A 16,092-nucleotide genomic window follows, 5' to 3' on the forward strand; every position below is an offset into this window, starting at 1 on the left:
TAGGTTTTCATCGAGAAACCAATTTCCCCCTGTCTGTTACAGCTTTCCCCCTATTCCATTTTGTTTCTTACAGCTGTCCCCTTACTCCATTTTGTTTTTGTTCTCCTCCTGTGGCCGCCCCTCCCTGGCTGTTAAGTTGTTTACCAGGGCCTCTGCCCTTCTCAAAGGGAGGGCCCCTTAAGTTGTTTACCAGGAGCCATTGCCCTTCTCAAAGGGATGGCCACTTGTGCTGCGTGCTAAGTGGGACCACTGCCCTGTTCAAAGGGTTGGTCCTGTTATCACCTTGTTAAACCTGGGCTTTGTGTAGGGTGGGCAATGTCCAGAGCTGCAAGACCTAATGTGTTTTTGAGACCCTGGGCATGAGTCATAGGCCTCATGTGCTTTTGAGTCCTGAGGTGTGAACTCACACATACTGTCCAAGACTCTGCCCAGGCACGTCTCTGTGCTCACCTGCAGTTTTTCCCTGTGTCTCCTCCCCTGTGACAGAGGGAGCCTATCAGGATTATTGGCGGGAAACTGCCTGAGTTTGTCTTTAAAAAACAGGCATTTTGAAACAAACATCAGAAAGGTTCCTGCATTGCTGCCTGGTCTGATCAGCCAGGGGTTCTGGGGGGTCCTTTCTCCGCTCTCGTTTTATTTTTGAGCGTACCCCTGTTTAAAAAAAAAAACACTCCCACGAAGAACGAATTGCTGCCTGACAGACCTCCTGATTATCAAGACCGTACCAAGTCCTCCTTGCTTCTTCTGATGTTGTTGCTGCTTCTGCCTTTGCTGCTGCCTTGGGGACTGGTAAGAATCCCTCTGTGAAACTTTCTATACTTTTATTTTATTATTTTAGCTGCTGGCTCTGTTTCCCCAGCACACAGACTCAAGCTAAACCTTGGTCTGTGTCTTAAAACCTCTCTTAAACTCCGCAGCGCTTTGCCGCTAAAAATAAGTTTGTGCCGCCGCTAAGCTCTGCTCCAGTGGGCTTTGCTTCGGGGCTCACTGCTTTCAGCCATATCCACTGCTGCAGCCACCATCCCTTGGCTTCCTTGGGGGCTGCCTTGGGAGCTGTATCCTGGGCACATACCACTCTGCCCTCTGTAACTTCCCCATAGCATAAGGTGCACCATAGGTTTTGTTTTTCAGTCTAATAAGTCATAGTTTGCTAAGATTGTAGCGCTTGTAAGTTTCACCTGCCTTGCTATAGTTTGCTGTTTTGTTGCTCCGTATAGTTGCTTGTTATAATTTTGCTTAGAATTGTGATATTTGTTGTTTTGCCTAGTCGTTGGTTAAGATAGATTTTAAAAAAGCCATTGCCTGGTTGTATTCTGTACCTGTTTTGTTACTTTGTATAAGCTCTTGTCATTTTATATGTTTAATTAAGTTAGATGATAGATAAGGTTTTTTGCTGTTTGAATTCGTCTTCCCACTGTCCCGATCTCTCCCTGAACTTTCCTGTGTCTGTTTTTCCCCCGCTCCAATCTCCCCCTCTGTGTACTTCTCCATGTCTCCCTGTTGTAACCCTTTGCTGCTTTTTCCCCCACGTCTGCATCACCCTCCGAACTTTCCAAACCCCTTGCTGCTTCTCCCCGTGTAACTTCCCAAACCCTTTGCCGCTTCTTTCCTTTTTTGGGGGGGGAGGGTGTCCGCTTGTTGCTTAAACCTCCCTCTAGCCCTTCTTTACACTTCTCCGCTGCCCCCCCCACTGAAGATCACCATCACACTGCTCCGTTTGTCTTCACCCCGCTGCTCCGCAGCTTCCCTGAAGTGCTCTCCGCTGCTGCAACCTGCTTCTTCCCTCAGCCGTCTCCCCCATTCTCCACGTGCCTTCCCATCGCTTGCACGTTCAGCGCCCTCCTCTCTTGCTGCTCCCAGACTCCCCTTAAGTGCGCTCCAGCTGCTCTTGTCTCCAGTACGTCCAGCCCGCAGGCTCCTGAAGACTGCCCTGGGCTTCACCCCACAGGGCTTCGGAGTCTCTCGCTGCTTGCAGCTGCACTCTCCTCTCATCAGTTGCCACTGATCATTCACCCCCCTCCCCACTCCTGTTTCTCGACCCAGCCTTTAGGTACACTCTTGCAGATTATCTGCTATCACAGCCTCACAGATTAAGTCATTAATTTTCTTTTATACTGTTACATTACATAATTTCACTTATCACCCATATTGTATCATTGCACTGTGATTCACATTTTACTTGTGGTTATAACACCCCATTGGTTGCCTCCACTTTTCTGATATACTTTGTATTTGCATTGAAGCTACCATTTTATTTTGCATTTCTTTTGGGTACATTTTGCATTTCACACTGTATCTAAAGTTGTTCCTATATAAAGTTGAGTTGCTTATTGACTGTACTGTATCCCATTGTGCTGAACCCCACTTACTGTACCCCACTGTTAGAACTCCCTACACTGTTCAATAAGAAGAACCCCCCCATCATGGTCTATTGTAAACACCCTATACACCCCATCCCATCATATTTCATTGTTAAATTCCCACCACTTCCTTTTTCCTTTAATAAAGAAATTAATTGGCACCCCACCTGTGTGATAATTGCTCCCCAAGATCCCATATACCTGCGGGCAGGGACACCCCTACCTCCCCATTTTTTTATACTTGAAAAAATTCAAAGAATTTTTTTCTACAAGAACAAAATTGTTTTTGTTTTCATCAAATATTGTCACAGGAAAAAATAATTTCTCCAATCAGCTTTACTGTTAACATGTAACACAAAGCAGAATGAGAATCCAACCACCCTCCCAGCTAATGGAAGGCAGCACAAACTGAGTACTCATAGGAGAGAATAGAATAAAGAAGAAGTTCCTCAGGTGTCAGTCCAGAGAGGTCTTTTCTTACACTCAGATGTCTGGAAGTGTAACAGAAAAAATACACACTCAACAAAATATATAAAAAACACACAACAAAGAATAGTTTTATAAGCAGCAACATGCCAGCAAATAGAATTTTCAGCTAATACTTTCGGCACAGAAATAATACTCAGGACAGGAATTCACTCCTGACAAAAATAAAGGATACTTATGCAATCTCATTTTGCTATGAGTGGTAAAACCAGGCAACTTCAACAATCAAGTTAGGAAAATTGTAAAAAAAGAAATCCACTCTAAAAAAGTCCAACAAAGACAATAAACAATTGTAAAAAGAATCATATAAATCATATAGAATACATGATCAAAAATATTCACAGAATTCTAATATAAACCCATGGATTGGTGGGGGGAGAGGAAGTGAATTTTACCCAAGTGCTAAGAAGCTGTTGGACTCAATGCCTGGCACATAAACTGGGACAAATCCATTTAACATCCAATCATTCAGCCACAATGCTTCAATGACTTACCAACATGATCTGAATACTGAATGTCTTAAAAACAATTTTGATGGGTGTCACAAAGCCATAGATCAAACAAAAATAATAATAATAATAATTAAAAAAAACCTCTGAGACATACACAAACAGTGCATTTTCCGTGAAATTCCCCTACAAAAATATTCTACTTTCAACAAAGCATTGACCTGGGCAATGATGAGCTAAAGCTGTTTAATGATTAAAAGACACAAAGGTCAAATTTTCTCATTTATTCCAAAAGTTGCATATAATACCTACAAGACCTATTTTATTTTGATTTTATAAACAAAGAAAACATCTTCCTTGTAATCAGTGAGCATCAGTTTATTACATCAGCATGTCACTTGATCCTCTTATACAATTATAGAGCACTAATGTTCCTGAGATACTCACTCACCTGAGAAGCAGAAGTATACCCACTATTTAGATTCCATAAAGGTACAGCTTGATCTTGATCTTGTATCCTTTACTTGAGATTTTTTGCCTATTTACTTAATAAGGGTTGCAGAATAAGGCCATTATGGTGCATATTATTCACAGCTGTGAATAGCTCCTTAAAAATGCAATTGAAACAACACCTGAATCTGCAAGCCTTACTTGAGAACAAAACTCAGTTTTGAGAGCGAGAGTTCTGTACATGGAAATATTGCAGTTTCATACCCAAAATTTAGTCAGCAGAGTTCCTCATGTTAAACAATTTCCCCAAAATCACTAAATAAGTATAGAAATAAATACAGCGTACATTCAGAACATATTACTATAGATTGTTCACATGAGAAAAATTAGGATATGAATTTCAAACACTCAAAGCAGGGTGCTGACACTGACAACTTTACACTCATACAGAGTACGTATGTGCATTATTGCATTTTATATAAGACCTTTTATTACTGATGATTCATGTTCAAGAAAAGAGACCTGCTTGACTTTCAGATCCCATGCTGAGTATAAAATACTGAAATTTAGAGAGGAAAATCATTTTTACTTATAAAGTGAGCATATCTCACACAGAGTCATTGAGAAGCAATAACATCTTGATATAACTGACTTTCATCTTTGTAATTTTCAATTATTTTTGTATATGCAAATCAATAATTTAATGTTGAATTTTCAAAAAAAGGAAATTCCTTTCATTTATATCAAAATATAAACGCAATTAACAAGTTGAAAAGTGCTTGAAAACATGCAGGTATTTCACAAATGGAACATGAACCATTGAGAGCCAATGGTCTGTAGTACTGAAGTCCTCACATGAGTACCAGTAGCAGAGTCAGGCCTCAAATTCTCCACTTGTATATGCAGATGCAACACCCAGTGACTTCAGTATGGATTGTACATGTGTATCAGAGGGGAGAATTTGACCCCATAACCATAATAGATGAATACAGTAATATCTGACTGTACTAATCAATTATGTCTGATACACATTAGACGCTAGAGCAAAAGAAATATTGTAATTATGTTATTTGCCAGAAAGTACTATTTGACAATGATTTTTTCTGCATATCTAAGGAAGCATTATTTGAATGTGAAGTGCTTGGAAAAATATGATTGTCAACAACTGATCACTATGCCCAAAAATTATGAAACAAAAAAGTTTATGTACAATTAGCCCCCTGGGCATCAACATAAAACAGAAGAGTCCATACTTTTGCTGGTTGAACACTATTCTAACTATACTCCTAGTATCCAGTTCATAAACAATATGTGAATGTTCAGTGACTCCAAAGAAAACAGTAGGTACTATTTTATTTCTACCAATCATCCTTCAGCATCTCATAAACAGAAACAAATATTTAATTACTTTTTGTTTATTTTGCTTTGATTGTTTAGTAAAAAAAGGACAGTACCTTTTATGTTATAGCAACAAAGAATCCTGTGGCACCTTATAGACTAACAGACGTTCTGCAGCATGAGCTTTCGTGGGTGAATACCCACTTCTTCAGATGCAAGAAGAAGTGAATCTTGCATCTGAAGAAGTGGGTATTCACCCACGAAAGCTCATGCTGCAGAACGTCTGTTAGTCTATAAGGTGCCACAGGATTCTTTGTTGCTTTTACAGATCCAGACTAACACGGCTACCCCTCTGATACTTTTATGTTATAGTTTAAGAGAAATTCTAGAGTTTGCATTATTCATGAGCAAAGGAGAGAACCACCCCTCTCTGTGATTTATTAAGGTAGCCATGCACGAGGTACTTTGGAACACCTGCATACAATCTGTACCACAAGGCTAGAAGCGCTATTATTTCTCATTGCTCTATACCTCTCTCCAAATACCTCATCTCCATTTGAAATTCCTCATTTGAAACATAAGCCAGGTTTAAAGCCACCCTCACAAAGCACTAGACAACGTAGGCCAAATTCAGCCCTGCTGCAACACTCTCGAAATTAATGGATTTGAAACTGTCTGCACCAGGTCTGAACATGGTCCAGTGTGTTTTAATAATGAGAACAGTAATGGAAATTTGTTTCACTCTGGAATCCATGATACATTCCAAAGAATGCTGTTTGAATACAATATTGAGGACACCATCATTTTGTCTAGTATAGTGCCAGTCTACTTCCATTTAAGAATTTCAGTCTACACAAAAACCACACCATTCTTCTTGGTATTTAAACTAGGGCTGCACTGTAAATATTCAGTGTAAACTTAACTGATTAGAAAAGGAAACTGCAGATGGCAGCAACAGAATATATTACTATTAATATCTTATATTTATGTATCATTTCTCAACCCAGAAAATTCTAAAGAGCTTTACAAAATGATATATCATTAAAGAACCACTTCACAAACTGCTGAAATGCATCCACCTTTGGTAGTTGTTTATGAGTGCTCAGCAACATTGTACAACTGTTTAGAACAAGAAATAAAAAATAATCTACCCAGCTGAAATTACATAGAGAATTTTAAGTAGGCAAAACACAAATAAATTTATCCAGGATATAAAGGAAAAAGGCTGATCTATTTTTCAGAGAAGTGTTATGGTACTATTGATGACCATGAACCATCAGGATCCCATTTTTATATCTTCTCTAAAAGATGGTAATTGTCAGTTCTGACTGGAAAGGAATTATGCTCAAACCTACTGAATTATCAAAATCACTTCCTGCAGCATCCAGATTTGTCTTGGATATTTTCTCTTCAAGTGCTGACCAGATCAGACCTGAACCTGCTTACAGTGTGAGAGCTGAGGAGATCACAGCCTGTCTTTAATATGGCTGCAGCCTTACTGAAAGATCTATTAATGCATTATTTGACAGACATATTCAGAACAAAGTTCCTCTCTTAATCCTATTTCTCAACAGGTCCCATTAAATCATACCGGAAATCAATAAACAATATATTTCTATTAAAAAAAATTAAGGATAAGGGAAAACATTACAAAAGTATTTTACAGTAGTTTGTTTATGGATAGGTGTCACATCTGCAGTGTAGCAACTGCAGATAACCTGAAATTAATCATATAGAAACACGGTTCAGTGCATAATCATTCCTTACTGAAATTAATCACATTGGAAACAAGAAGGAAATAATTCCTGTTAGAAGGCCAAGTCCTGTTTGTTATCCTCAAACATATAGTCTCATTGAAGTCAATGGAAATACTCATCTGCCTAAAGTGAACAGGTTTTGGTCATGGTGCCAATAGTTTTCTAGAAATAATTACAGTACACATATCTCACTGTGCAGTAGATCTTACTTTAGACTCAGAAGTTCAAGACTCTGCTTCGGTGCCAGGTCATTAACGCTGTAAATTCTGAAGCATAGGTGTATCACTATGAATGTTCTGTTAATTAAGTCCTTAAAGAAAGTGTGTTCCATAAACCACATCAAAAGTTATCCAGCTAGATGGTATCTTCCCAATCTATATTTCTTCAAAATCCAAACTGTTCATTGTGGCTCCAGATCAGAAAGGTACTTGTGAAGGTGCTAGGGCCTGATCCAAAGCCCCCTGAAATCAGTAGAAAGACTCCAATTAACTACTCTAGGCAGTAGATCAGGCCCATGAGGCTTCAGTGGAACTACTCACAGTCTGAGCAAGGGCTTATAAAACTATATTTTCTGTATATATTTGTTATTGTTTCTGTTTTACAAAACAATAGAAACTTTTCCAACAGAAAAGATAAAACACCTGTGATTTTTGCTTGGTAATGTTTTTTTTTTCAGGGGGCAGTGTTGGTTTTGGCAGGGTTTTGGTTTTGGTATGAGCAGGGATGATGTCCCTAGCCTCCATTTGCCAGAAGCTGGGAATGGAAGATAAGGGATGGATCACTTGATGATAACCTGTTCTGTTCATTCCCTCTGGAGCACCTGGCATTGGCCACTGTCAGAAGACAGGATACTGGGCTAGATAGACAATTGGTCTGTGTAAGAAAACTATTCAAAATATCAATTTGTTGAAGTGAATATATCATTATCTTGTTGAAGCTGGCCATCATGAGATTAATGAAGTAATACCAAATAGTGTTCTAAATGCTGAACTTGTAATTGGAAATTATTCTGAGTTTAAATTTAGCCACTGAAAATTCAGTTATTTTATTAACAGCCTAGAGGACAGAGTTCTGGGTTGTTGTTGGTGGGTTTTTTTTTTAAGATTTAGCTATCATAATTGATCAAATCTAAAATGCTTGATATTAATAAGATACTTTTAAGATGACAGGCATAATTTTAGTCTTTCAGCCTTAAATGTGCCTTCAAAAATCTTGAACTACTACAATTTAATATAATATCCACATTTTTTCTTGCCAAGCCACTTCACTTTGTGACCTTCAAAATCATTAAATTGGCCCAGTCCAATAATCATAATTTGTAATATGAGCAACCCTAGGATATGCTTCATTAACCACATTACCCTAATTTTATAAAATAAATAAATGTTATAAAATAAAAAATGTCCTTTAAGATGAGATGGGTCAGATCCCTAGCTGGAGTAATTTGGAATAGTTCCATGCCTAATATCTGGATATAAAAGACTATCTGAATTCCATAACTGACTGAAATGTGTCCTCATCTCCCACACTGCACCTTACAGTGCAGGTACAACAGAATAATTAGCCACAAATTGTAATTTAAACAAAATTATAAGTCATAATTTTCTAAAATGTCATCATTTTAATATCTTGACCTTTTTGAATGGGAATCTGTGGCATCAGCTGAATGTAAACTTCCTTCAGTAATTTAAGAAAACCATGTACAAACATGATATAATCACCAGGGCTGGACAACCTCTGCGGAAAGGTCACAATGAAGGGAAATAAATATAGTGTTTGTGTTCCAAGGTCTTTTAAAAAAAGCAGGAAGTTAATTTTCTCTTGTAAGACATTTATAATTTGGTCATTTTTCTATGTTAACACTCATCAAGCATAATAAATGTATGATTAAATAAATAAACAACTCCCACTAGAAAAAAAACAACAACCAACCATTAGTTCAAACTATTAGGAAGAATCAGTGCTTTCTCTCTGGTGCTTTATTCTATAAGAGAGCTCCTGGGACTTTCTCTCCGTTTTTTCCACTTCACAGCGCTGTTGCAAACTAACTTAAAATGCCTCCACCCTCCAAATACAGGGAAGTTTGTTTGTTTGTTTCTTTGTAAAAAACGTTCAGTTTTCTCACCATCCACCTTCAGGTGACACTTCTGAAAAAAACCCTTCCTTGGTAAAAGATCACTGTGTTGTATCTTCCAGGTATCCTTGTATCCACCCAAAATAGGACTCTTCCATCAGTTGGTAAACAGTAGACTCTCAGACATTCCGGGTTGGCTGCAATGCACTTCCTTTATGGGGAGATGAGGGTAGGAGTGTATTTTATTTTTATTTTGTTGCTGATGTTTTATAAATATGTAACTGGGAGAGAAAGAAGATTTTCAAGGTACCAGAAGGCGCCCAAAACCTTGACCCAACCAGATGTTGTTATCTGGGGTAAAATCCTGGCCCTACTGAAGTCAATGGTACAATTCCCATTGACTTCAGTAGAGCCAGTATTTCATCCCTGCAATCTCACTAAAAAAAAAGACCATGTGACACACCTGGCCTCTATTTTGAGAGATGTTCCTGATTGATGAATAAACCCTTATTAGAACTTCCTGGAAGGAAACACTGCATGTGGCTAGCAGGAAATAGCAGCAAAACAGATTAACTTCTGCATAGGCAACACAGAGGTAAGAACTAAAAACATGCTTCTTTCCCCATATTACATCAGGAAAGGATGAAACTTCAAGCACAGGGAATGGCAGGGAAAACCATTTGATAAACATACAAATGCATCTCTTACCACAGCATCATGTGTGGTTTTAAAATAATTGAAATTCGATAGTAGCAGTTTTTGTATTCCAGCTTAATAAAAGGGGAAGATTATAGTGTGGCAACCCAGAGAAACGTCTCCGACCCATACCAGTAAAATTTTGAACACTGACATCTTGAATGGTAACTGCTTCATTCACTATCAATCAGTGTCCCTAGTTACAAGTAAAGATTGAGTAAGCCTACTCTCTTTTGTTCCCATATTTCCATACCTGATAAAAGATCAACTTATATATAGCCTAGTATTGTTGGGAGTATTTAGGGGGGTTGGTTGTTTTTTCCACCAGTACTAATTTAACGTGGGCCTTTCCACACTGGACGGATTCTCTAAGCACTATGAGAGGTTACAAAAAAAATATTTTTAGTTGCAGTTTAAAGACATTGCCAGTGAAAAGGAACTTGCTCCTCTATGATGAAAGTTAGGAGTGGGAGTATTTGGCCTCGTTAGCTAATTATGACATTGATAAGCACTTAAGTTAGTCAGTTTTTCACTTCTGTCATTTGCTTGCAGTCAGCTGCTTAGTTTCAAAACGTTTTGACTGCTTAAAAGGGAATACATCATCATTTCCTTTCCCCAATCTAACAGCACTTCCCAACGAAATAGCTTCAATCATGCTTCATAAAATCCACTGCAACTATATTGCTGGAAACATAAATCCTCAACCTAGGTTTTTAGTATTTCTAAAGCAAATGACCCTAGTGATGGTTGACTGGCTTATTTTTGTATCCAGACTCCTTCTCTATTAAAAAAACATAATGTACAGATGATTCAGAATTTTTTTTAAATACTCATGCTGGTGATGTGAATGTCCTTGCTACTGCATCCCCAAATACTCTGACTGGGTAGAAGATAAATCCCAAGTGTCTACAGAGCAGTCTTTCAGATTGTGAAAGGCATTTCAAGAAATCCTTCAGTTTTTTTGTCATTTCCTTTGAGTAAACTTTTATCTATACATTCCTTGCCCAGACAATGCTTATTTTTCAGAAATCCTGATTTTTTTTCTCCCGTAGCAACCTAAATAAAGAGATTTTCATTACACAGATGCTTCTCTCACTCCCATTCACCATTTATTGCAGCCGATTGAGGTTGTTTGTTCCTTCCACATCTAGACAGTCTCATTCTCCCTGATTTTCTAATACAGTTCCCTTGCTCTACAAAAATAGTGGTTGTCTGTTGACAGTGCCACCAGATATTATATTATATATGTACCAAACACACACACACACACACACACATACATACACCTCTCTCATTTGTCATTGTTAAAACTCTTGTTCAGCCTTCCTTAATGGTATTTGTAAATTTCACCCCACTGCCTAACTCCTGGCATTTGCAATGCTAGATTTCCAGGCTATGCAATCCTTTCCAAGCGCAACTAGAGAATAATCACAATTTGCAAACTTGCTTTCTTCCATTCTCTGCTTTCCAGGGACTGCAAACCCCACCTATATATCCTCTACACCTAGCTGGGTCAATGCAAATTCTGAGGGATGCTTCCCCCACCCCAGTATATGGCTATGGTGAAAATCCTCCAGACTGTTACTGAATTGTTAACTGTGATAGCTCCAGGGCTCACTCGGAGATGGTGAAAGCACAGAGGCATTTCTGCATAGCTTGACAGCATCTGATGGCTCTTTGCTACTTACCATTTCTTAAACAAAATGTCCTATGTGCCAAGAGCTTTAAACGTACAGCAACTGCAATTACAAGGGGATCCACAGTGCTTTACAGCCCCAATGCCTTTTTTTTAAGTGCAACAGTTCGCACAGACACTTTACAAGCTAGTGTATAAAATCCCTCTGCCATAGATAGTCATTCCTAACGCTTCCTGGTCTGTGTGTGAGTGCTGCTAATCTGCATCTGATTGTGTCACTTCTGCTCCTATGGCGGGGGGCGGGGGAGAGGGGAAATGAAGGCTTCACATCCAAAATGTCAAGCTGTGCTTGAAGAATGATAGAAGACAGACTCTCACTCCCTTTCCTTAATACAGCCAGATACTAAGAAGCACAATCACCTGAATGGAGCTCTACCACCCCCTGCTGGCAGAAAAGCAGCAGAGGTGAAAACGGTCTGGAGCACCAGCTCCGACACCGTCCCTTAACTGATTTTTTTCTTTTTCCCCCTAAAAAGAATTGCATGCGACACACATACACACAATCATTTTTCACCAGGTCCTGGAATTTAGTGTGGTGATTCCAAATGTAATTTGTAGATCCTTGCATGGGGGACTAGGAGGGAAGGAAGAGAAATCTAGTTCAGTTTTAAATTAACACCAAAAACTTGTCTGAGCAGTTTGAAATAGTGTAATTAGTTTACACAAAGGGACACGGTCAATGTGTCATAACCACAAGCACAACCCCTCCTATCAGTCCCCCTCGTCCCTCTCTCTCCCTAAAAGTAGAATAAATCCAGAAATAAACGTATATGTAATATACAAAACACCAAACCTATATCTTAGGGACAACTTGTGTACGATGTGAATATTTGTACTGAGGAAAATTAAAGCAAACAGTACATACAGGTGCAATCTTAGCATATGTCACTTCTCTCCAAACACCTGCCTTTTTAGCATTATTTTATTTTAAATGTTATACACACATCCCTATATCGGGACATATAGATACTCACACATTCACCTCACTGTCACAGATACCCTTCTTTACTGATCACAACAATTCGTTTTCACTTTCCAATAGACTGAAATGAACCATCCTCAGGCGCGTCTTATTACAGAAGGAGAAAGATTTTGACAAGCAGGCTTCAAGTATTACTTCTCACTGACAACGGGTTGCGGGGGGGAGGGGGTCACAAAATCCTTTTTCTTAAAAATAAAGCCCACATTGGCTGCACACAAAATAGCAGACCTGAATTTCAAAACATGCCTCAGTTTGAGGTTGTCTTTTTTTCCTGATACAAACTCTTCCAAAAAAAAAAAAGAAAAGAAACAAACAAACCCAAAACACACACACACAAAACCAACTACCCAAAGCACATACATTATTATTAAAAAAAAAGACAAGATCCCAAGCAAAGCAGCTAAGTGCAGTTAGCATCTTCCAGCTTTTTTTCTTTTCTTTTCCATCTAAATGACATTTTTTTTTCTTGTAGACATTTTTAAGCGATAACAAAATACAACTTTGGGGTTGGGGGGAGAGGTTGAACAGGCTTTTTTCCCCGATGGCCTTTGGGGTGAGCGATCTTTGCTTATTTTCTGGTGACTGTAATTAGGGCGCATTGTGGCGTGGAGGGTAGCTAGGAAATGCAAGAAAGCCCCGCTCCTACCTTGCCCGCTACTGAGCAGCAATCCGAGCAGGTAGAGAGAGAGGCGGCTCATGTTCAGGAGCTCACGCTGGTGGACAGTTCCCAAGTTAGAGATGCGGAGCACAGGAAAACCAGCCGCCGCCGCCGCAGCCCGGGCAGCGCCGCTCGCCAAGTGACGGGCAGCGCCGCTCCGCGCCGCACTATATCAGCAGCGGAGGAGGCGGTGGGTAGGCGGCGGCGGAGGGGGGGAGCGAGCGAGAGAGAGTGTGTATCCCTCCGCGTGCTCGCTCTCTCACACACACACACGCAGGAGCCGGGATTCCTCCGCCGCTCAGCCCGCGGCCGCTGCTGCCGCTGCCGGGCGCGCCGGGGGCTGGTGCAGCCGGGCGGGGCGGGGCGGGCGGTGTCGGTCTGGGCTGTGCGATGCCGCCCGGGGGAGCCGCGGCGGCGGCTGGGCTGAGGCAGCTGCCTGGGGGCTGCTCCTCGCTGCCGGGAGGGGCGCGGGGCTGTGCGGCAGCGGGGGCACTAGGCGGGGAGGTGGGCAGCGCGGGGGCCGCAGCCGGAGCTCGCCTTTGCAGGCGCCTGTCACCTGCCGGAGTCGGGGCGGGGGGCAGAGGCGGGTGCATGTGGGCTTTCATTCATGGGGCAGGCATAGGTGCCGGCACAATGGGGTGCTGCTGCTGCACCCCTGGCTTGCAGTGGGTCCCATCATGTACAGGGTTTACAGTTTGGTTCCATGGCTCTCAGCACCCCCACTGCACAGATTGTTCCAGCACCTTGGGGGCAGGTGGGAAGGCGTTTGCAGGGGGAGTGTGTCCCCCCGCCGCCCCCCCCCCTTGTTGTGAGCATAATGCTGTGGATTGTCTTGGTCTTGTCAGCCTTTCTATGCGTGTTACAATACTGTAATATTATTAGGCAATGAGACGTTTGCGAGTCTCGTTTATGTTTTTAAAATGTCACAGATCTTTACACCTGTTCATTTACTTGTCTAGGAAACTTCCTGTTTTTACTTTTTATTAGCAAAAAAAAGGGGGGGGGATTCTCTACGATTTGTAGGAGTCAATTTTGAAACCATTCTACACTAAAGCATACAGCTTGCAGTCTTTACATTTCCTGATACTGCAGTCAGTACAGTCTCATTACAGACCTTGCTCTATGAAGAGTTTACTTTCTTAAAAAAGAACACAGGAATTTTTAACCAGAATGATTTTGAAAAGGTAAAATTCATCCTATTCTTCATTTAACTTTGGACTCAGGAGCCTCGTGTATGAACTCATCACCTTACCCTCTCTCTGATACATGATGGGAGATAGAAGCAGATTTATTTTGACAGAGAGCTGTGATATGCAATTAACATAATTAACACTTTCATAATATTTGAGATTCTTTTCCCTCCAGCCTTTTATTTGGGGGAGAGAACTGTTTATAGAAAACTAACCTAAAGTAACATGATAAATATCTTCAGCCTGGCACTTGCTGGGAAATACTCATAAAAAATGGAGCTACAGGAAAGGAAGATCATACCATTAGCCAAACCTTGCTGGACACAACAAGAAATTTAATAAAACTGAATGGTTGCCTTCAGTGGCTGACATTTAGAATCCTCAGAAATATATTCAGATAATATTAATAGAGAAAAAAGTGAGATACTTGTGGTCAGTGGTTAATCTTTACTATATAAATCAAATATGTAATTATTCTGAGGATATGCTAGGCCACCCTGCTCTTACGGGGAAACGTTTTTGGAGCATACATTACAAAATGAAAAAGAAGCAGCTTCTTGTACAATGAAAATGAGCTTGGTGACTGTCATTCTGTATGAAGTATTGGTGAAACGAATATATGGCAGGTTCAGCAGTCTGTGACTTCAATAGGCTATGGATCTAATCCAAGCCTAAAATGGAAGACTCCAATTGATTCCAATGGACTTTGGGCCCTGATTTAGGAAAGCAGTTCAGCATATGCTAAATCCATACTTATGTACCTTCCTGAATAGGAATGTTTTCCTGAAACACGGTCTTTGTTCCCAGCTTGAAAAGTAGACTTTGAGAAGAAGAGGGGGGAAAAGTTACTGCACAAGGCAAGAACTCCTTTGCATTAAGCAGATTGGATTCCATTGCCAAATTAATTTACCTTTGGTTTTAATTTTATTTTGAAAACACTACCATGCAACAACCTGATATATAACAGAACTTTGGTTATCAATATTAGGAAAAAAAAGCATTAAAAAACAAGACCAGAAATTAAAACACCAAAACAGACAGTACGTGCATCTTAACATCCACACTTTAACATAGAGATTGAAATAATATAACAGGTTCATGTTAGAAATAGCCTATGATCTTAACTTACAGGAAATGGCAAATCACACATGAAGTTCATATTGCTCATTTACAAGATTTTGCTGATGATTATATTCAAAAGATACCACAGTACAAGAGGAGGCAGGAGGTCAGTGGTCACAAACCCCAATTAGAATACCCCGATTGGAAAAATAAAATTGTAATCCTTTATGACCCCAGATTTTTTGTACTTTTAGTTATCAACCTGCTAAGAGTTTCTCCATCAGTGCTGTGTCCAAGTATACCATTGCTATTGCCCTGAACTGGGATTAGAATACCATTTTCTAAGTCTGATTCTTTATTTTGACACTATTACTAAAATACATTTTCCTGAAGCAGCAGACAGCTGAGTTATGGGCTGTTTAAGCAAATAGAGCTAAAGGGATGGGCATTTTTTTTAATTGAAGAAAGGTCAGCAGTGAAGTAAGATGTGACAGAATATCACACTCAGAACTTGAAAATAAAGACTACAAGACAATGGTAGAAATGATCATACCTGCTTCAATCCCCACCTAGGTGTTTTTTGGTGATTATTAAATGAACAGAAGATTTGAATTTTGAAGCACTGTAAAACTTCAATCCCAATCTTAATCAGTATAACTGTAGTGTGTGCCATTCCTTGGATAAAATAGACACTGTTCCTTCAAGAGAATAGGACATACTGGAGCAGTCATATGTGAGTCTTTTACATAACCATTCCTTAAACAGTAAGGACCTATTTTCTGAATAAGATCACATGCAGAACAAGTGCATTGATTAAAAAAGAAAAAGTTCAAATGTTCATGATTACATGCTGCTTACTCAACATGCACATTGTTACATGAGGCCTGTAATGTA

At 39.9% G+C, this 16,092-nt stretch overlaps 1 protein-coding gene across 1 annotated transcript in view; it reads right to left on the minus strand.

Moving 5' to 3' along the window:
- Window positions 1–13,072, minus strand: part of NCAM2 (neural cell adhesion molecule 2) — a 536,258-nt gene extending 523,186 nt beyond the window's left edge. Inside the window, exon 1 of the mRNA XM_039520366.1 lies at window positions 12,935–13,072. Coding sequence (XP_039376300.1) covers window positions 12,935–12,986 — 52 coding nt within the window. The 5' untranslated portion in view covers window positions 12,987–13,072. The remainder of the gene's footprint in view (window positions 1–12,934) is intronic.
- Between the last annotated feature and the right edge of the window lie 3,020 nt (window positions 13,073–16,092).

This window comes from Mauremys reevesii, linkage group 1 (genome assembly GCF_016161935.1).
Source record: "Mauremys reevesii isolate NIE-2019 linkage group 1, ASM1616193v1, whole genome shotgun sequence".
Taxonomy (NCBI): domain Eukaryota; kingdom Metazoa; phylum Chordata; order Testudines; family Geoemydidae; genus Mauremys; species Mauremys reevesii.